This window comes from Melampsora larici-populina (assembly GCF_000204055.1).
Source record: "Melampsora larici-populina 98AG31 unplaced genomic scaffold MELLAscaffold_23, whole genome shotgun sequence".
Lineage (NCBI taxonomy): Eukaryota > Fungi > Basidiomycota > Pucciniomycetes > Pucciniales > Melampsoraceae > Melampsora > Melampsora laricis-populina.
This window is the reverse complement of record NW_006768787.1, coordinates 873,775-896,029: the sequence shown is the minus strand read 5'-3', so window position 1 is coordinate 896,029 and position 22,255 is coordinate 873,775. Positions and strand designations below refer to the sequence as shown.

At 42.6% G+C, this 22,255-nt stretch overlaps 3 protein-coding genes across 3 annotated transcripts; 1 reads left to right on the top strand and 2 right to left on the bottom strand.

Moving 5' to 3' along the window:
• Positions 1–2,432: 2,432 nt before the first annotated feature.
• On the bottom strand, positions 2,433–3,963 carry MELLADRAFT_43806 (uncharacterized protein; the record flags this gene model as incomplete). Its single annotated transcript, XM_007411035.1, has 4 exons — positions 2,433–3,043; positions 3,134–3,282; positions 3,407–3,519; positions 3,596–3,963. The coding sequence occupies 4 exons, from the start codon at positions 3,927–3,929 to the stop codon at positions 2,710–2,712; spliced, it is 930 nt and encodes a 309-aa protein (XP_007411097.1).
• A 1,829-nt stretch (positions 3,964–5,792) lies between these two features.
• Positions 5,793–7,208, top strand: MELLADRAFT_87874 (uncharacterized protein; the record flags this gene model as incomplete). Its single annotated transcript, XM_007411105.1, has 3 exons — positions 5,793–6,064; positions 6,132–7,092; positions 7,146–7,208. 3 exons carry the CDS (start codon positions 5,793–5,795, stop codon positions 7,206–7,208), a joined length of 1,296 nt encoding a protein of 431 aa, XP_007411167.1.
• Positions 7,209–18,961: 11,753 nt separating this feature from the next.
• On the bottom strand, positions 18,962–21,835 carry MELLADRAFT_48743 (uncharacterized protein; the record flags this gene model as incomplete). Its single annotated transcript, XM_007411034.1, has 7 exons — positions 18,962–19,316; positions 19,383–19,692; positions 19,773–20,258; positions 20,338–20,651; positions 20,709–21,227; positions 21,261–21,528; positions 21,596–21,835. 7 exons carry the CDS (start codon positions 21,803–21,805, stop codon positions 19,054–19,056), a joined length of 2,370 nt encoding a protein of 789 aa, XP_007411096.1.
• Between the last annotated feature and the right edge of the window lie 420 nt (positions 21,836–22,255).

Below are 22,255 nucleotides of genomic sequence, written 5' to 3'. Positions count from 1 at the left end.
TTTTGCTTATGCACTATATAAATATCATCCAGCTAATTATACACTTAATTCAGCTTATCAAATCGCGGTTTCTCAATTTAGAACCTTAAGATTTGAAAATGATATATCAAGTTCGTTTTCAAGACAAGAAGCAGAATTCTATGGCGCAGAATGGAGTTTAGATCTTTTAAAAAATCAATTAAAACATCAAGATCGATGGATTAAAGATCGAACTGGAATGGATAAAGTGAAATCTCCTCAAGATCCACATGGAATTCGATCGAGTCCAACTATTAGTCCTTCATCAAACTCGGATGGTGCTTCGATGGGTGGTGATCATATGATTCATCCTCCTGTACGGAAAGAGTCAACTTTTAAAGGTGGTGAAACTTATTTGAAGGAAGTGTTGAGGAAGTCAAGACGATTGAATGTTTTACAAGAATCGTAGATATCGATCTCTTAGGCTTAAAGAAATAGATTGATATACCTATCAACTTTGGCCACATCAACTTAACGACCTTTTGTATTTAGTACACTAGAATAAAAGTCAAACTCATGGAATGGGCGTTGGCATCTTTGATTGGAGATCACGAGCTTCGCCTCTCAGATCTAATTTCCTTGAGACGTGTCTCTATACAATAGCTTCTCCATACGGCACTTACAATCCAGACTTCATTGCAACTCATTTGATAGAAAAGTTCAAGGTACGGTATTCGATTAGACATGATGTCCTTTGGAATTCAAAGTTTCTACCTATCCAATATCAAGTGTCCTTGTTGACCATAAATGCAATATACAATTGCTCAGCATTTGATTTGTAATCTTGAAAGACTTGATATGTGCACTTTGTAGATCTTACTGAATTCATGTTGACTTGAAACTTGAAAAGGTTAAATTGATATCATTGTGATAAAGTTAAATTGATTGTCTCTATTCTCATTTCGCTTTATAATCCGAAATCTATCTTTTGCATTTTAAATACATATTTTTGTCCTTGTTCTCTGGAATCGATTGAAATCACTGAAAGTTAAAATAAGATTATGAAAAAGTTCCAGATGATTTTGTTTTAATTTGATTTCAAACATAAACACCAGCTGCATTAAATAAGAAAGTAACACCAAAACCAGTTAAGAGAGAAGCCATTAAAGCTAAAAAAACTTCAGCTAAAACTAAACCTTTTTTTGGTAAACTTAAGATCAAGAAAGGAAAGTAGTAGTGGATCAGTTTTTTTTTTCGAAATCATTAACCAAAATCGTAAACTTGGAATTGAAAGCAAAAAACTTACGTTGTGAATGTGAAACCTATACCGAAAGCTGTGAGTAAGAGACTGAAACCTATTGTACTGTGTAGTTGGGTTGATAGGTTTGGTATGAAAGGTGATGATGTATCATAAAGATCCTATATTTCAGCAAGAAAACAATCGAATTGTTAGTCTTTGATTTGATTTGAGAAAATTTATTGAATTTGTTGAAGCTTGATCACCTTGATTTGAGAGTAAGCTTCGGCCATTGATTGAGAATACTTCTTGAAGATGAAATGGTTTGAGGAATCGGATGTTTGGGTGGGTTCAGGTTGGTTGTTGACTTGGTTCAATGACGATGTGGAAGAAAGTTGATCGACCTGGCTAGGCTTAAGTTACTTAATGCCCCATAACGCTTTTAAAACTAAACCTCTTGGATGCTGAAATCAACTTAAGACCTAGATGACTCGACTGTTGGCCTCTTCGAATTTGGCTTAGAAGATGCTTTCCTGACCTTTTGTATTTCTCATTTCATTCACCAAGCTTAGAAGGCTTCACCTTATGATAATGCGAATGATATGAATTGCACACCTAATATAATACTCATAGATGAATAATATAAGAGTGAGAAAAGAAGTGATGACAAGATCCTAGAGCTCAATCCATTTAATTGATGTGTTTTCAGGTCTGATAGCAATTGAATATATACTTCATTTTCGAGGAGTCATTGAGCAATATGTGATGTAAATGAACAATCAGAAGTTGGAATTTGTGATCAGGGTGATCTGGGTGCTTAAGGATGATCAAAAGGAAACCTTATGCAGACAAGATGCTGAAACTTGAGCATCCAGACAGATGCTGGTCTACAAGATACAAGAATCCTCAAAAGAATCCCCTTTCTTCATAGATTTGAACAGGGTTATTTTAAATTTTCACCTACATACATCATACTTGGAACAAGTTGAAGGTCTTCTTTTCTCTCATCATGATCCCTTCAATTATCATTCCTTGATAGAATCAATCTGATTCAGAATAGAATTCAATAATGTCTGTAACACTTGATGAACCTCGAGCAAATCAAAGTGAACAGATACAAGGATCACGCTGTGGCTTTCATAGATTTGGGCTAGCTTAAGTGCTTCATATACCAAATTGGCTTCAATTCATTGATAAATGTCCATGTGTATGATCATCAATGAATGATGAGAGCCTTAGGGTTGAAGTTATAAGATTAAGATTCTTAAGAAAAAACGAAATACATCACAGCATTGTTAAAGATGACTGATTATTGAACTTTGACTATGATTACAATTTCAGATAAAAAGATTTATTTAAGGCCACAAGTCTCAATTGTAAAAAAAATCGAGGAATCTAACTAGAGTAAAACTGAATCTGTGAAGGAAAACAAGGACGAAATCACAAAAAAGAAGAAAAAAATGAAATCAAAAAACAACTTTCCTGAAATCTTGAAAGATCAACAGATTGATTTCTCATTTTTTAAGATGAACACGTTTTGAAAGTGTAGGTGATTCATGACGAACAAAACCACCATCAAGTCTTGGACTACCTACTATTGAACGTCGATCGGCACCAAAATCTGGATCTCCAACTCTTTTCATTTGTTCTTCAATAGGAGTAGGTGGTCCACTTCTTTCTTCACCAATGGTATTACTCCAACCAAAGACACCTTCAAGGAACCTAAACCTTAAACGATGAAAGACGGGTAGCTTAGGTAATAAGCCAAGGCATAGTGTAGATGCGAAATTCAAGGCGAATAGAGAGGGATAGAGATCCAATCTAGTGTAATGAGTACACAAGAGGAATCTAAAACATCAAATGGCCAAATTCATGGTAAGTACTATGGAGAGCAATATGATTTTTGAAAAGGAAAGATCTCAATCGGGATTGACGTACAAGGCAGCGGGCAAGATAGTAAGCCACTTTTTGGTTGGTGTATAATGGGCGCCAGTATCAATCTGTTCCCACATCGTCAATCGATCGTACACTCCACCAGAAGACTCAAAAGGCGTTCCAGTTACGTAATGGAACATGATATAAGTGACCTGTAGGTGAAGAGATCACAACAAGGGAGCGAGTTACATAAAGGTCAGTATTGTTCAAAACAATGTCAGATTGCTGTCCAATCGGATTCCCTAGGAGACAATGAACGACAGAAATCGTGCTTACAACGTCATAGGCGATATTAACAGTTGTCCAGCTCACGTCTTGAGTGATACCAGGGATGATGTCAACGAGTATCTTCCCGAAGAAGATTAAAACTATATGAATGACCCAGGCACCTAAAAAGTTCAAAGGTAAATCTAATCGATGACTAGCTTGATGGAATTGCAAACAAAAGTTCAAAGTTCAAAATACCCTTATATTCAACCCAATCTGCGTTCAAGTTAGGACCAACACCTTGGTCAAGTTGATCATCGTAGTTGTCTTGAACTTCATGCACACTCAATAAGCTACTCGATCTACCTCTCTTCGTTTTTTGTTCTTCATCAGGTTCAGAAAATGCCGAGGGAGACTGTAGAGGGCTCGAGGCTGGAAATGCAGGGAACTGGAAGCCAAAAGATGATTCAGTTTCGCCAGATGTGGTGAACGAGACACGATTCCTAAGAGTATTCTTTTGATGTTGAGAGCTGGGCGTAGGAGGAGGAGAAAGCGAGATGAGTGGAGAAGCTGTACGGCTGTCTGGCATCATGATGAATGAGTTGATGATGATGGATTTGAAGTTCAGATCAGGGGAAAGTTGAAGATTATCTGTGTCCACTTCATTGAGGTCGCCTGTGGGCTGTCAGTGTGACTGACATCTACATGTCACACACCCGGCTCCTCGGCACCCGTCTAGTACCGGAGCCTAACCTAACTAAGTCCCTCTCGGACGAACGAGTAGTCGAGAGAGGCTCTTATAGCTTATCCACAGATTTTGGCGTGTGAGCCTGTGGACCTTTGGCTGGGGCACTTTTCAATCTGATACACAGCATAATCCTGCTTACAAAAATCCTCCAGACCCAAGAAATGCACCCTTCTCTGAATTGCCCTACATACACCTGTGCCAGTCTCACCCTCCTAATCCAAATGGATACTGAGTTATTCAAGCCCAATTTTTTGGGAAATTGCATCCTCTGTAACTTGCTGCGGAGGCGTCAGAGAGTCTTCTACTCCTGTCATTTGAGAAACTCTCAAATTTTCCTTCGATCTCTTCAATTGATTTGAATGAATTTGGAAGGGAGAGGACATTGAATGAATAGCACTCGGTTTTGACTTTGAGATCTTTCATCAAGTTTTGCTTTTTACTATTTCTTTATGCACATTACATCATGAAAACTCAAAGCCAGTCCTCTAACCAGGTATCAAAAACAGATCATGGCGATGACAAACAGGGGGAACATGTTGCAACGACCCACGCTCCTACATTATTGCCCAGTCTACGCAACGCGACCGATGAGGAATTATATCAGCGTATCAGCGCTATCTTTCTGCAGACTTATGGGGTTCCTGCAAAGGATTTACAAGTTCGATCAGTTATTAAACTCATCAAAAAAAGAAACACTTTTCTTCTCGCCGGGACAGGCTTTGGAAAAACACGGATAGCAGAAGTGTACCTCAAGTGCTTCACATCATCATCAAATGGCATTGTTCTAATTCTCAACCCACTGGATGGCCTTGGTCACAATCAGGTAAATCATAGCATGATTATTCAATAGAGCTTCTGTAGTGGCTGACGTGTGGAGGTGATTAGGTTGCTGAGAAGAAACTTGTTGGACTGAGTGCAATCAATATCACAAAGAGGAACTTCAAGAAAAAGGTAGTAAAGAAGATACTTAACGGGGATTATCAATTTATTTACTTGGTATGATTTCTTCCCTTTTGAATGTTTTGATTTTTGCTGATTCTGATTTGCGCATAGAGCCCGGAAATTTTTTTAAATAGTCCACTGTTTGACAAACTTTACTTTAATGAATCCTTCCAAAAGAGACTAGTGTTGAAGGTAGTCGATGAAGCACATATGATCTATTGTTGGGGACTGGTTGCAAGTCGGAAAGCAAGAAGGTTGTCTTGTCACTCTAAGGGAGCTGATAGGGGAATCTTTCGCCCATCGTATGGAAACTTAGGTAGACGTTTCATGGCTTCTGATCACGTACCTGTTCTTCTCATGTCTGCCACATGCAGGCCTATAGCAATTGAAGCTATCCGGAAGAGTCTCAAGATGCCCGAACCAGCGCTTCACATACTGTATGGAGAATTGGCTCGTCCGGAGGTCCGCCTTGTCAGAATCACGATGAAACATTCCATGCGATCATGTGATGATCTGCTGGATTTCTATCCTCTCAAATCGGAAATCTCAGATAGCTCACTCCCCCCAACTTTGATCTACTCGACTTCTCAGAATGCAACCTGGACAACACTCAGTGTTTGTAATCGTGCTCGTGGTACACCCAAAGAACGCTTCAATGGTTACAGTACTTTTGCAGGCCGATATCATGCAGCGACAGGGGACAAAGACAAAGACGAACTTGCGGCTGACTTTTCTTCAGGAAAATCATCTTTGTTGTGCTGTACGATGGCTTTGGGGCTAGGACAGAACTGGACACGTGTTCGAAGAGTGATCCACATGGGGCGGGGTGATCCTTCATGCATAGAGCAGATGTTGGGGCGATGTGGAAGGGATGGTCGGCCTGGTCTGGGTGTCTTGTTGGTTGAGGAAAAAAGGCGTGGTGGAAAAAATGAAATTAAAGACTTTGATCTTAGTAAACCTCAGTCTGATGATGATAGAATGGATGCATTGGCAATCACACCTGTATGCCTCCGTGTGGCTCTGTGCATTGATAACAAGTCAGTTGATCCGTCTTGATCTTTTGCATACACTTTTTGTTAAGATTCACAAAAATTGTTTTTAAAGGAAGGGCTACATTCCTCTTATGATTGATGATCCAGCAGTTCTTGAAGAGCAAAACAGACAAGTCTCTGTAGGCATGCCGGCTTGTAGATGTTCCAATTGCGACCCAGCCTTGGCAGAGATGCTGATTAAAAATCAAAAGTACTCAACTTCAGAAAACTTTGATGATGTGTTAGTTATGAAGGATATGATTTTGTCTTCCCAAAAAAGTAGTGATCAACCCTCCGATTCAAATACCAATTCTTCAGCGCTCATTGATCCAGCGCTTTCTCATCCACAACTTGTTGATTTAACTAATTCAGACACCAGTGCCACAAAATTTGAATGTCCCGAAGAAGATTCTATTCGTACTGATACTGCTATGCTGGCGCTCTTCAACCTGATTGTGCGAAGTTTCAATCAAATGTTTAATGATCAATATGGCACCAATTCCGACCTTACTCCCAAACTTTTGTTAAAACACAAGAAGATCTGGTTGTTGACAAAGAATTATTCACAGCTTCTCAATGGTCTTCATATCCGATCAATTCTTGGAACCGAACCAATAGTTGGAACTTTTGAGATGATCTACCGATCCATTCATCTCTGGAAGCATAGTGATATATATCAGATTCACAAAACACGATTAGATTGCACAGTGGATCTGTGGCTCAAGGCAGTAAAAGACAAAGAAGAGAAAGCAAGGAAGCGAAAGGAAAGAGAAAAGGCTAAGCCCCAGAAGAAACATATCAAGATTAGTAGTAAACCACAGAAACAAAAGAAAGAAGCAAACATATCCGCCAAGAACAAAAAGAGAGATATTTCAACTTCAGGCCGAGACGAAAGATTGAACACCATTCCAACCCCGTCGACCTCTGTACCTGATTTGCTACGCCAAGCCAAAAAACCCAGAAAGTTGCCAAATACTCAAAAGATTGATGGTGTTCGGGCAGAGCTGAGCCAACCTCGCAAACCCAACTTTGATGTGAGTCAATTACAGCTCGTGATTTATCCCTCCTTCATCTGCACTGACATCAGAATAATTTGTCTGGCTGCCATCCTCCGAATCAAAATCACCAGCTTCCGCAACTCCCCACTTGAAGCGACTAGGTTCTTCATTGCGAGCATCCTGTTCCAAGATACCTTCCATCTTCTCGATTCCGTTGACCCACATGTCACACACGGGCTTTATAATTTTAGATGTGCTATCTTGCCCATGTTTGTATATACCTCCATATAGCGTGTCTGAAGTACGGAAGAACTCTTTCAAAGAAGACTGAGTAATTGGGTTATAGTTATTCTGAAATATCACTGTTGCTCCAGAGCGTATTTTCAACTTATGTACCAGTGTACGAAACTGGGTTTTGATGATAAAAAGTCTTCCGTCAGCTAGGTCTTGTTATCTGCAATATACATATTTGGTAACCTCAATACATACCAGAATAATGCTTGGACTGTATCTATCAGTTAACCTTTTCACATCTGTTCCAATGCCCTATATCATTTTGCCAAACAGTAAGTAAAATCAAACTTGGGATACCAATGGAAAGGATACTCACCGAATGATTGTAGAAGTATTTCAGCCAGTAGTTTTGCAGTTCTAGATAGAAATCTTTGGCAATAAAGTGGCCCGCACGACCACTCGCAGGTATAAGCAAGGAGTGTTTGATCAACTGAGCCAGCTCAGGTGGGAGTCCACTCTCCAATAGTAAGATTAAGCGGGGCAAGTGCAGAGAATAGTGGCTCAATCCCTTCATTCCTTGAGCCATGAGTGACCATCTTTTCCACATCAAAATGAGTCTTCCAATGTCTCCTTGATGCATTGAATCTTCCCCTTCAACAATGCTTGCAAAATCACGTAGCCGGAGCCGTAAATTATAAGCATGCCAATCCTCATCTTGCTGTGTTTTCTCAATACTTGTAGCCGTGAAAAACTCCTGATAACACTCTTCCACAATTGATTGAGCGGCTTCAGTATTGTACACATCAATCTCTTTTGATTGACGAGCCAATATCTGCTTCAAACAGAATGCCAAGGTGGCCATGTGAACCTTCCAAATGATGACCATTATTGAAGAAAAGTCTTTTTTCTTGATTGGCTGGTCACCGGTTCCTCCTAAAGAGTCCCAAAAGCGCCAAGCTCCAGAGTCCTCTGAGTTTTCGGAATCGCCCCAGTGGTGTAACAGAACTGCTTGTCCAATATTCCACAAAGCATGCGCGGCACCTGGGATTGTGAGAATGTGATCAAGCGATTCGTCTGGATTTCGACGTGGAAGCCTTTTACGTCTCAGGCCTTCGATATTGATGCAAGTACCTAGATCGCCCTCAACAACTTGAAGTTTTTTTGCAGAACGAGTGTTGTAAATACCCATCTGCTTCTGCATCAAGACAAATAGATTTCCTATTCCCTCGGCTGAGTTCTCTGGTGAATCCATCAACTTCAGCATCGTAATTGAAGGTTCACAAACCTCTATCTGTTCAATTGTAGGTGGCTTGACTTCTAACTTTGGATTTTTTTTATTTGTTTGCTGTGAGGAGGGAATGATTAATTCAATCCAAGCACGATTCATTTGAGAAACAATGGTCTTCTTCCAATGTTCCTTATCGGACCTTGTTGGTAAAAAGTCTGAAAGCTCAACCGTGGTATTAAGAGTTTTGTGCATGTATTTCAAAAAGGACTTGAAACTATAAGGGTTTTTTGCTGATTCGTCTTCTGGATCACTGTCCCATCTATCATCATTAGAATCTGTGGCATGAGTGGAACCTGACATGTCACTGAGCGATTTATCCTGAGGTTTCCTGTCGCAATTGATTGGCTCATCAGACGTGGAACTGTTGGTATCGCTATGATTGCTTGGTGACTCCTGCAAGGATTGCTGTTGAGGTTTCTCTACTATGTGACAGTACGCCCAGGAACCGTGGAACTGCCGAGTTTCCTTATCCAGGCGTTTGTGATGCACTCGAGTTTCAAGTCAATGTTATCGACACAAATAAATGGCCGTATATTGTACTGTTTTGAGAGACTTTTCGTGATTTGAATTTCGGCCTTTCTCGCCAGGCGGTCCACAGCATGCACTGCCGTAAATCGTGAAGATGAGAGTCCCACAGAGTATAAGTATTCATGCACTCGTGCCGAAACACCACAAGCCAGGAATGTGACCGAATTTTGTAATTGAAGACCATTGCAGCGGCGATTACATGCAAAAGCAATCATTGAACATACAGTCATTGGGAGCTCAGAGCAGATGCACATCAGCATGTGGCCAGCTCCAAGGTAGCGCATTAATTTTCAGGGCTTACCTGATTCAATCTGTGCTCTTCAATCTGATTGCCATTCTGAGCACTTTTGTACTGTAAGTTTTCCAAGCTATCCATCTCATCCAAATCTTCATCGTCTACTTCACTCGGTTTTTGATTGTTAAGATGTTGTGTGTGTTGATTTGCTTCAGAAGCCCTCCGCCGACGACCCAGATGGCAATGATTGAGCTTGCCCTTTATCAAGCTGTATAAGAACGGCATCCCATCCTTGATCTGCAACTCTCGGATCACTTCAGCATTGTCATTGAAGAATTCCGGTATTATGGATTTTGAGTTGTAATACGAGCCCTTTGGAGCATTACCTTTGGCTGGGTTCTCCTGGTTCACTATATCTGATGCCTACAAGACCGGTTCATCTCATGATTAGCTTCTTAAGAGCCGATAGGTAAGCAGTCAGCTTCAAGACAAATCTTACTTCGGACAACAACCAATCATGCCATATCTGTTTACCGTGTTCTGTATCACATACTACACTTTTGATTGTGTTGATCACCTTCATTGTTGAAGGTAAACCACGCTCGGCACCCCAGTACCTTCTTTGTTCAGGCATCTTGTGATTCGAAGAGGTGAGTAACTCAATGATGAATTCCTTTGGGTTTGAGCCGATTTCAAATATAAAGTCAGATACTCGATCGGCCTTGGTAAGTTTTTTCTTCTTCTCAGGAGAAGAGTTATGAGTTGGTGTAATCAAGGAAGGATCAACGTCCATAGTATCTGAGCTGAAGGGATGAGGAGATCAGAGATTGATGGATTACAATCAATAAAGCAACATGAATGGAAAGGATGCTTTTTTTTACGTAAACAGATAGTAATCAGACAAGCTATAACAGACATGATGGGCAATTGAATGGTGTTGGCTTTCTAGCGTATTGACTAGGCTTGGCAAAAGTCCCACCCTTGCACATGCTCGCGAAAAGCAATTGCAAGTGTGTTTGATTGAAACCTCTCAAAAGCAATTGGAAGCCAATTATTTTGACCGTTCAAACTCAACTTGTGCAAAAAGCAGAACAGGTTGATGAAAGATGACATTAAAACACCCCTCAAGTTCTAACGCTAGCATTGAGTCTACTCACCAAACCCAAATATCCACCCTGTTGAGCCAGTACGTTACAATTCTACTTGACTAAAAGCACATGAGGGTAATTAAAAATTCAAGGTATTTTGAATAATTTCCTAGGCGTACGGAAGTACTAAAGGAAAAAATCAAAATACACGGGTTGAATAAAAGCAAATGAATAGACTAGTCCAACATGTAAGCTATTTTGAATAATTTCCTAGGCGCACAGAAGTACTAAAGGAAAAAATCAAAGGAGCACGGGTTGAATACAAGCAAAATGCATAAGATAGTCCAACATGCAAGCTATTTTGAATAATTTCCTAGGCGCACAGAAGTACTAAAGGAAAGAATCAAAATAGCAAGAGTTGAACAAAAGCACGATGAATTGATAGTTCCACATGTAAGCTGTTTTGAAAAATTTCCTAGGCGTACAGAAGTACTAAAGGAAAAAAATCAAACAGCAATCGAGTTGGGAGGCGAAGTGGGATAATCAAAACTTGCCAATGTTGCCTGTTTATATATTTGATATATCATCAAATCCGCACGAAGTGAGCAACAATTAATAGTATGTTACAGGCTACTTGCCTCCAAAGGGCCTTTCATGAAACAACCTCACCCTGGCGACCATCAGGAGTGTCCCTTAACTGTCTCAAGGGCATAGCCTCTTTAGAAAGAACTGCTTACCAGACAGTATCCCTGATTCGTCACAAGGGCATGGGAGCAATTCATTTAGTATCGAATATCAAGCAAAGTGTCCCTTGCGACCATTAGGAGTGTTCCTTGAACGTTGCAAAGGCCCAGGACGGATCGCGTTTGGGGCGCAATCGTTATTGCTGGGTGTTTCAGGCGCCATGCAAATTTCCCGATTGGTAAAATAGCCACGGCCTTCAATCCATACCCAGCACGAATGCGACTGGCTTGTCTTTCTCAGATAGGTTCAGGGGTGTTTGAAACCTCTCCACAGCCAAGGATTCCTCATATGAAAGAGGTTTCTAACCTTGCCAAGCTCAACAGGGGAAGCCTCAACGTCTCATCATCTATAAATCGATTGCTCTGAATAGTTGCTCATGATCATTAAGCTCCGAAGAAGCCACCATATTTACGTGATTGACAGCTTCGAGATAAAAATTCCTCATTTTTGCCCAAACTGTCAGACTAGTCAAAAACTCGCAGCAGCTACACAGGAAGTTTACAGGAGACTCCATTTTTTCAAGTGATGTCTTGATGACCTTCCTGGGGGTTAGTGTTTATGTAAAAAAAACCAGTGTATGTAGGACAGTCCACAGAATCATTTATTTCTTGGGTCCAGGGGATTTTTGTAAGCGAGATAATGTGGTATGTTAGATTGAAACAAGCCCCAGCCAAACGTCCACAGGCTCACACGCCAAATTCGGTGGATAAGCTATAAGTCCCTCTCTCGACTACTCGTTCGTCCGAGAGGGACTTAGTTAGGTTAGTACCGGAGCCTGGATCCTGGCGCACGCGTAGGGGTATGACCCGGCCCCGCAATTTCAGGGCCGGCCCTGGGGCCGGGTCAAAACCGGCCTCGGCCACGAGGTGCCTCAGATGGCTAGCGGGCAGGCACGGGCAGGCCATGGGTCGGGCCTGCCTTTAGGCCCGGGTCGGGCCAGCTGTTTGTGAGGGGATTCGAGGACACAAATTGAGTTAATTGAGCAAAAAGAGCAAGACACAAATAAAAAAATCTTTGTAAATGAGGACACAAATGAGCGTGCAGAAAGAATAAATAAACAAAAGACCATTAAAGAGTGTAGAGAAAACAATAAAGAAGTTTAGAATAGAAAAAAAAGACAAGCCAAACTACACGGAAAGAATAATCCCCCATGACTTGAGACAAATCTGAGCTTCAAAGTTCTGATTGGTCATCTGTGATCGATAATCAGACATCACCCTTGAACCAGCTGAAAATATCCTTTCTGAAGGACCACCCGAAGCAGGAATAGCAAGCATTACCATAGCCATCCGAGCAAGGATTGGCCAGTTTGAGCGATTAGTTTTCCAGAATACTAAGATATCGGTACGTTCATCCACAAGAGGGGCAAGAAGGTACTCCCTCACTTCATCTTCAAGTTGAACACATTTGCGTCGTTTGATAAAGTGGTGTGGTCTATCATCGTCATCTTCGAACACAGGGTCTGATTCGACGATTTCGATCTCAGGATCGAGAGGGGGTTTGAATTTGCGAGCTTGCTCGGTAAAGTAATTTATGAGTTGATCTTTGTCAAATCCGAGTTCTTCTAAAGTAAAAGCAGTCACAGCATTGAGCTTTCGGCGAGGGTCGAGAATTGGGGAACATATGTAAACAGGCTTCTTCAAAGCTAATGTGGAATATCGGACTAGTTTCTTGACCATAGGACGAATTGCTGCCTTCAAGTTGGTACAATCAGAAGCCCCCCATGCCTATGTTTGAAAAAGATTGGTTAGAAATTGTGTAAATATCCATAAGTGGTTAAGGAAAGAAAAACTTACTTTTTCGAGTTTTTCAATGAGCCATTGATAGTCGGGCATTGCTCGTGAGAAGGTGGGATAGTCATCGGCTTCAATTTCCTTGATCACAATCGCAAGAGGTCGGAGAAACTTGACTAAGTTGCCAACCAAGGTCCATTCGTCTTCGGTTAGGGCGAAAGGTTCTAAACTATCATTGACATTGCAATACGATTGAAGGACCTTCTTGAGTTCAAAGAATCGTTCGAGAGAATAAAAGGTTGAAGACCATCGAGTTGAAACCTCATGAATCAGTCCGACCTTTCGAGGCTGTGAGGAAGTGGCGATGAATTGGTCCAGAGCCTGTTTGAGCTGAGTGCTCAATCGGACTTTTTTATGGAAGCTGCGAATTCGAGTTAAGATTGAGTGGACTTCGAGATGCGGAGTAGGTTCAATCAAAGAATTAGTACCATCAGGAATATCGTCATCTTGAGGTAGTTGAGGATCTAAAGCACTGAGAGGATCAGGAGGAGTCTTGCTGTCAAAAATCGAGATTCCGGCTTTGGCGACTAGATTGATAACATGGGCGACACAGCCATGGAGGTTCTTCTCAGGATCGAATTGAGGTATGAGCTGTTGGAGTTCTCGACCCATGGTTTGATTGTTTGAAGCATTATCAGCAGTAATGGAGTAGAGTTTATCGGTGATACTGAATTGATCTAATGTGTGCTTGATGAGAGCAGCCATGTTTTTACCAGTATGGGCTCCATCGATTTCCTTCAAAGCTAAAACCACCGATTGCATTTGAAAATCCTCGGTCATCCAGTGAGCCGTAATTCCAAGCATCGGTACGCTACTAGGTGAAGTCCAAGCATCACAAGTGATGCTGATGTAGTCCAATGAAGCGAAGAGGGAAGTGAGACGGTTGCGAGCAAGACGGAATTGAGAGAAGATACCGTCGGTGATGGCGGTTTGTTTCGACATAATCGGGGCGACAGCTGGGTTAATCCAGGATAAAAGCTCGCGGAAGGAAGGAGCGTCGACAAGAGAAACTGGGAGTTCTTGATTAACGATAAGCCGGATAACTGCATTTGTGAGGTTTCTCCTGTTAAGAGATCCCATCTTGAAAAAAAAAGAAAAGTATGAGAAAAAAAAAGGAAAGTATGACAAAACTTGAATAAAAATTTGAAAACAAATATACTTACACTACTAGTCTTTCCACTTGCAGAAAAGGCTGTAAGGGTTTGTTGAGAGGTGTCGATCGGAGCAACAATGCCATGAGCACGCAAGAGATGGCGGCTCATAGATTTGGTACTTCCAGTCTTATCGATGGCGATCGGATCTTGACACACAACAACAGGGGCCTCCAAGTCTGGAACTGTGTCAACACGACCTTTGTTGGCACGGCAGACATTTGAGGTGGTGCCGTCCCTGAACGTAACGGTTGAAAAATACTGCCACACCCAAGAGGTACGGTTGGTGGCAGTATGTTCGGATTCGACGGCACTAGCCACCGCGGAGACTGAGTCGGATGGTGCGATTGAGTTAGAAGTCGTACTGGAGGTGGTGGACATGTTGGTGTTGGTGGTGGTGGGTTGTGGATCGGTGACCTCACGACGAAGGCTTCGTCGTGACATTGGGGTGGATGATGGGGTGTGAAAGGGTGCGAGGGTATGCGGAAAAGGGGTGGAAGGTGTCTCAACAACCCTTTCACCCCTTTGTTGGGCCAGGATTTTACGGCGGCCCTGGCCCCGAGTGGCCCTGGAACAGGGCCGTTGGCTCTATCATCAGGTTAGGGCTAGGGCCCCGGACCGAGCCCCGTGATGACTTCAAAACCCCTCGGGCAGACTCGGCCGGGCAGGGCCAGGGCCGGGTCATACCCCTACGCACGCGTTAGGAGGGGAGGCGCACCCCATATCTTTGGAAGGACGGGTCAAACGCACCCCAATGACTTTTCCTGGTCACTGACTCTTGCTAACATGACAAAAGCGAGATAGGGCTATGTAGAACACTCCTGTCCCTTTGGCTTTGAAGGCAGTCATGAAGTATGAGATCCAGCCCAACGGGCGCGGCATACGCGCTCGTGAGGGGCTTGGTTAAGCTTAGGTGCAGCTCAAAGACTCAGGATTGCATCCAAGTGCAGCCACTTTTTCAAGAACAACCCTCACCCCTGAAAATGGAACTCCAGGTCCACAGAGATTCACACATATTTTGAACGAGATCCATGTGGAAAGAATTTTGAAACTGTCCTCCAGCATCAGAAGGTCATCTTGACCATAGTTTTTAAAAGCAAACCATGATCATATAATCACATCTAGATACTGAAAAAGTGGATGACTTGTATGGGTTCTGTTCCCTACTCTTCTTTGTTGGTCAAGCCTGCCTCTCGATATCAGGTCATACTACCCTTTCAGCTCAGGGGTTCAATGCTTAGCTTCTGGAGTATTACTTTTGTTAACTTCATCTTTTGTTGTACTTTTTCTTTCTTCATTGAAGGTTAATATGCTTTGTTTGACGCACAATATTGATCTGTTCCCTACACTTCTTTCTTGGTCAAGCCTGTCTACAGATATCATGTCTTAATTTTTTCTTCATTCCATCTTTTTTACGCGTATTTTCTTTCCTGTTTGAAGCTCAATAAGACAGGCTTTTTCGAAGCTTTTCTTACAGAATAGCAATGGCAGATTTCCTTTCCATTTGTTGGCCACATGTAATACCCTGATTCATTTTGTCTCTTCCTTTTCTTATGTTGTGCTTTCTAAGGGTGTTGTTCTCTTACCTGTACATTTTTCAAAATGCAGCATTTCTCTTTTCTCAGATCCTCCCTGATTCATCCAACAATGTTGTAAACCATATTCTTACATATCATATCTGGCCATTCCCATCTTACTTTGATTTCTGAAATGCTCCTACCATGTACCTATCTATGGTATATTGGTATTTTGGAGAGATGGACATCTATATAAGACACCCATCCCTTGCTAGTGGGATAAATCCCCAAGCATCTCCTCCAACCGTTCCCCATACCAAAATCTATTCAACCATCACAAATAGTTATTTGGGAGTAATGAGCTTTTCTTTTCCCCTAACACTTCCAAATTTCCCTCAAAGAAGTTACCATCTGTTTAAACCATGGTATTTCCTTGTCAGCCTATCCACCAAACTTCCACATGATCCCATATGAAACAGCCAACACCACACTTCAAACAACTTTGTAAATTATCTGGATCTCCTACCTAGTTATTTGAATATATCACCAAACTTTTCCTCCTACAAACCTTTAGGTAAAAGAAACCACCCAGTCAACAAACTCACACAAACTATTATCAATGACTGACATTGTGCAATACCTTTTAAGGTCTCAGAATAAGAATAAATTAAGAGTACATGTATATATAATTTAATCAGAGACTCTGATCAAGTCTCACAATAGGAATTCACAAACTTACCTTTTTTGACAAACAGAAAAAAGAACCATGGACAAACACCAAGGTTTCATCCAAGTTCCCATCAAGGACATCAGCTTGATCCCAGCTCCAACTCACCAAACAAATGTGGACACCTAAAACACTGTGCAAGCTCATACGCAAGCTCCTGCTGAACTTCTGGACCAACACCAACATACATACTTTCAACAGTGCCTGGAGTTGGCCAACACCAAGAACATCCTAAAACAACTCATAAGCCCAGCACCTTCTGGGCCAAGCCACACAAGTTTGCACGCTATGTGGACAATGCTCAATTGCTCTGGCTCCTGGAACAAAAGTCAAACTTGTGAATACATCCTGCATTGGAATGGGGCACAATGCTGGGAGCCTACTTGGACAAGGAGCACAAGTGGTTCCAGCTAAAGGTTTGAAACAACTCTGGCAGAATCATCCCCAGCTACCAAGATTTCTGTGCAAAGATTTTAGAAAAAGACAAATTCAGTCTAATCCTTGAGGAAATCAGAGAAAAAATCAAGATATGTTATTACCATAACATCATGCATTATTACATCCTCAGATTCAGGAATTAGTTGTGCTCCCAAATACCCAATAACAATCATAGTTTCTTAGTTAAAAATTTGCCTGTCTCAATGAACTTCCCCCAACCATCCGTCAATGTGCAAATCGATAAGAAGTTATTGAAAGGGAATACAAAGAACTCGTATACACAGAGGCTAGAGACAGGTTGAAAAATGAGGGTCAATAAGGACCCCTGATAGCACCACCAAAGGCCCATTGTCTGGCTGGAGCCAAAGTGCAATTTTTAGCAAATATGTTTGTTGTGAAACCTGGAGCCAAAAAGCCAAATTTTTGGATTTTTCTTTTCTAAGGTCATTGTGCCCTTGGAGCCAAAACCACTGGTTTTTTATTCCAAACTTTTATGTGTATTGTTTCCACAGAGCAATTCCATGTAGTCATACTGGCCACAGTCTCAGTCCAGCCAAAAACGCAAGAATCACCTAGACACACCATTTTAAGCACTTTTACTCTCCACAAAGTCACATGGAAATGTCCACCAGCCAAAGCAAACCCATTGACATGGATACAATGCTCTCCAAATGTCCTTGAAACCTGTGTGGTATCTGTAATATAACAAAGAAAGGAGGTTTGTTTTATTTAATTTGCCATTGTGGTCTTCAGAAGAATGAAAGTAAACTCCAAGGTACATGTAGTTGGAATGTTCCAGCAAATTTCACTTAAATTACAAAGAAAAGTCGGAATCCACCACAGTCAATCTGATATAAGATCTTGGTACATATGTCATATAAAGCCATGCAAGGAAAAGACCATACTTATGAGTTCACTTATACCAATCAGCTCAATTTGTGTCAAGCAACAAGGAACTTTTGAAGCTTCTGCTCCGCATCAACCCGCCAAGAAACAAAAACAAAAACAAAAACAAGGTTTTTTAATGTCCAAAGGCTGTGGACTTTCTGAATTCTTATTTCTAAAAATATTCTTTTTTCAACCTTTTTCTCTAATTTTTTTTGTTTCATCCAAGGCCTTTGAAATGCCCAAATCCAAGTTCCAGATGGTTGTTGTCTTCCTGGAGCCAAACCAGGCAAAATTTGGTGCACTTTTTAAATGTATGTGGTCACATTGGAGCCAAAAATGGGATTTTCAGCAAAAGTCAGCAGATCTACTCAGAGCTAAAAGGGCCAAAAATTGAGTTTTGACACAATGGACCTTTATAGGGCCTATCAGGGGTCCTGGTCAATAACCAACATCATAAACCATCCAATAGCAAGAATCCCCATGACAAAAGGTGTAACTAGCACTCCACTCAAAAAAACTTCCATCTCCAACCTGAAAACTTTGGAAGACCTCACACTGTTGCCAACCCCTCTGGGCCAATGGACTTGGAAATGAATGATAAGGCTAAGGTAGAATGAGTGTAACTTTTGCACAATAGCACTGATTTCAAGGAGTCCATGGTGGTAAGTTCTTGCCTTGAATCCCCCTGTCGAACTCCTTTGACCTTTTACTCCATATAAGACACTCTGTCAGGGATATTGCATGAACATGCCTTCACAAGTACATCTAAGTCCTTTATACCTTTAATTGTTTTTCTGCTGTCAGGAGAGTTGCATATTTGTCATTGTAGAGCAGATTTTTTTGAAAGATTTGATACCTGCAAGTCAGGTAGGGCCATTAAGGATTGAAACAGGATTGTCTCTGATTGCATGCATCAACTGGCAAAAACCCTTTGCAGAAAAATGGGCTCCATAGCAGCTCATTCTAACAGTCATACCCATCACATTCACATGGTACTCCAAGTCCAAGGGAATTGTCAACCCCTTACTACCTGCAAAGTCAACCGGGTTCATCTGGCTTCCAGAACTTTTCCATTCAATAGCATTTAATCTGACAAAGGTGTAAGAGGTGAAAATTGCACCTCGGACCCTGCATACAGTAGCCGCACTCATCAAATATAACATGTGCTGTTGGAAACGTAAGTACCTTATTATATTCACTGCATCAACTTTGATCCTTTGGCATTCATTGTCCCCTCAAAGGAATTTGCAGTTCTGATTGTGGTTCATCAAGCTATTTGAAAGAAGCCGAGCTTTCATAGCAGAATAAATGTGTTGTGATAGTAACAAAAAGATTTTTTCAACTAAACAATCCAGTACAAAGTCTCTTACATGGTGTGCATTATCATGCGCTTCTCTCGTTCACCTGTGACCACAATCTGTCCTTCAGCTACCAATGTTTTTACCACCTCACCGAAGTCGGAAGAATCAACAGGGATACTACTTTGGCTTTCAATCGCTTCATGTAGTTCGGTCCACCGCACCCCACCATGGTATTTGGAAGAGCTCAATAGAGCCACCAGCTCGCGTTTGAGGTCTTCCAACATTTTTCTCTGATGTTGTCCTTGGCCAGTCTGCAAGAGATCAAGATCTGCAGCGTGCAACACAAAAGTTAGCGGGGGGTAAGATGTTGGTTGTTGTTACCAGACGAGCTTACCAATCAAACCAGTCACAGGATCCGTGGCACTTTCTTTGAGAGCTTCGCGGATCAAACGACTGGCTTCGTCGACGTCTTGCAACTCAACAGTTTCGCTGAAGCGCATTCGGGCATGTGCTTCACTCAACCTTATCATGCTTTCCAGCTGCCTAGTTGTCGCAGTGATCCGTCTTTCACTGGTACGGCTGTCTTCACCGGCTTTACGCATGGAGATGTAGGCACGGACAAGCGATGAACAAGCATCCTCGGTGAGGACAGGGTGAATACGGTTCCGTGCGAAAGAGATGTAGGATGTCAAAGTTTGAACCGGCTAAGTGTCGAAATATTATCAGCTCTGGCGTTCACCACTCGACAAGTTTTGTCAAACATCAAAGGAGACGTATCGCTTACCAAGATATCATCACCACCAGTGGGCGGCCTATCCTCCAAGTATAAACCTACGAGATGTTTAGCAAGTCTCCGGTCGGAAATCTCATCGATCTTGTCGAGAACGAGATATAAAAGATCAAAACGAGAAATCAGAGTGGGTGGCAAATCAATGTTTTTGGTGATAGGCCACGCCAGGTTGTACTTGGATCCGACGGGGTTCGCCGCAGCTAGGATCGATGTACGGGCATTTAATGTTGTGATGATGCCAGCTTTGGCAATGGACACAGTTTGTTGTTCCATCACCTCGTGAAGCACTGATCGGGTCGAATCGGACATCTTGTCGAACTCGTCAATGCAGCAAACCCCACCGTCGCTGAGGACCAATGCTCCACTCTCGAGCACTAACTGTCGAGAGTCTGGATCACGTGTCACATATGCTGTAAGACCGACAGCAGATGACCCTTTGCCAGATGTATAGACACCACGAGGTGCAATTTTGTGCACATACTACGTGACAGACGTGCGAGTCAGCGAATGTGGAACTTTGATTGATTGATAGCATAGATAAATGACGATGATGGCATACCTGCAAGATTTGGCTCTTACTAACACCAGGGTCACCAACGAGCAACACATTTATGTCACCTCTGTAGCGAGGGCCACCTGCACCACCCCCACGGCCAATAGTCTTATTTGTTCCGCCAAAGAGTTGAAGAAGAATTCCCTTCTTGATGTCGTCCATCTCCCACACACTGGGTGCCAAGGACCGAGCCAAAACATCGTATATGTCCGGGCGGCTGGACAATTCCACCATTCTTTCCTCCATTTCAGCACGGGTTTGATGATTCGATGTATTACCACGGACGCGTTGTTGAACGTTGAGGGCATCGGCAGCGTTTCCTCCATCATCGTCTTCTCCTCCCACACCGATCCCGCCTCGGCCCACGCCACTATCACCATCACGGGTACTTAAATCCACACCCAAACGTCGAGAGTCACTCCGCTTGATATGCAGAACATCGAGATAAGTCTTGAATAATGTCTTGATGACTCTCTGTCGAGGATTTACTCGGACAGGAACACTCCTGAATATACCAGTCACCTCTACTCGATCCCCCGGCTTTGAGATATCCACGAGCTCATCGTACACACAAAGACTAACTGTGTGAGGCGTTTGGCCGTCTGGAACCTCGTCAGGCGTTTCTTGCAGCCTCACCACTTGTCGATCAGCAAAGTCGCATCGATTATGAACCAGACTCATCCCACCGGGCTGGCCACACACATCCCGAGGGCATTGAGCCGGCTCAGCGATCTTGCCACGATCTATTTCAACTGTTGTGGCGTGGCCACAGCTCAAGCAGCGAAAAAAAGCCTTCTTCATGTCAGGTATTACAGGCGTTGCTCGTATGACAAGCCCCTTGACGGATACAACCTTGTCAATATCGCCGGGATTGAGGTCGCGCATATTGGCGCCGCCTTGCATTGATTTGCCCGTTGAGATATGTGAACTTTGAGCTGATTGGTTGACTAAGCCAAAGGGTCTGACCTTGAATGTCATTAGCTCAAGCATCGCAATCTGATCATCCCCAGCAATCCCTTGAAGCTCAGGTGCCCCAGTATCACGATCTTCCTCTGCCAATTCAATGGCACAGTCTTTCAAGACTTGATCAAAGGCGGGAATGACCTCTTGAGGGTAACGCACAAGTTTGTGGTATTGACTCTTCGAAGGCGGATAAGCCAATATGTTGGCCATGTCAAGGTTTAGGTTCGATTGAGACTTTGCGGTAAGAGAGCAGGTGTGTCAGTCATCAATCTGTAGGGACGAAGTCATATGTAGCACCCACAGTGAGTCGCATCGTCCTTAGATAATCAACATACAACAAATCTTCGGCACCATCCTGATTTGCCACTTGCTCAACGGGCAAGTTCTGGTCATACGCCATGCGATATTTACGTTTAAAATTCAGAAGGAATCGGCGAAAGCTTTGCATAGTTTCTGAGACGGATACCAACGTGCCCCAAATTACAGTTTGATCGGCAGATGGTGGTTGCATGGCCTGACTAGACAAAGATATGGCGTTCGAGGGTCGGTCGCTGGCAATAACATCATGGGCAAGAGCATCGCTGGATCCCTGGTGAGCACGGGAAGCTATTGCAGACGACAGATGAGGAAGTGTGGAATGTATATCCCCGCGACGATTCGGAGGAAGACGGGCACGAGGAGTGCCCCGGTTGGAGGAGCTGGTTCGAACGAGCCAAAACGATCACACGATTAGAAAGCGGTCCACAATGCCAGGGACAAAGAATATGAAGCGATTCTCACGACGGAAAAAACAAAGGCTCGCTTGATGCAGTGCTGCCCTGCGTCTGTCTCGGCCCGCGTACGGTGTCAGCTGAGCTGGATGGGAGACGAAGTGGAGAAGACGACACAGGTCCTAAGAACAATCGATTTTTCGGTCAGTGCTGGTCATTAATGCGGAAGCTATGAACACACCTCGCGGATC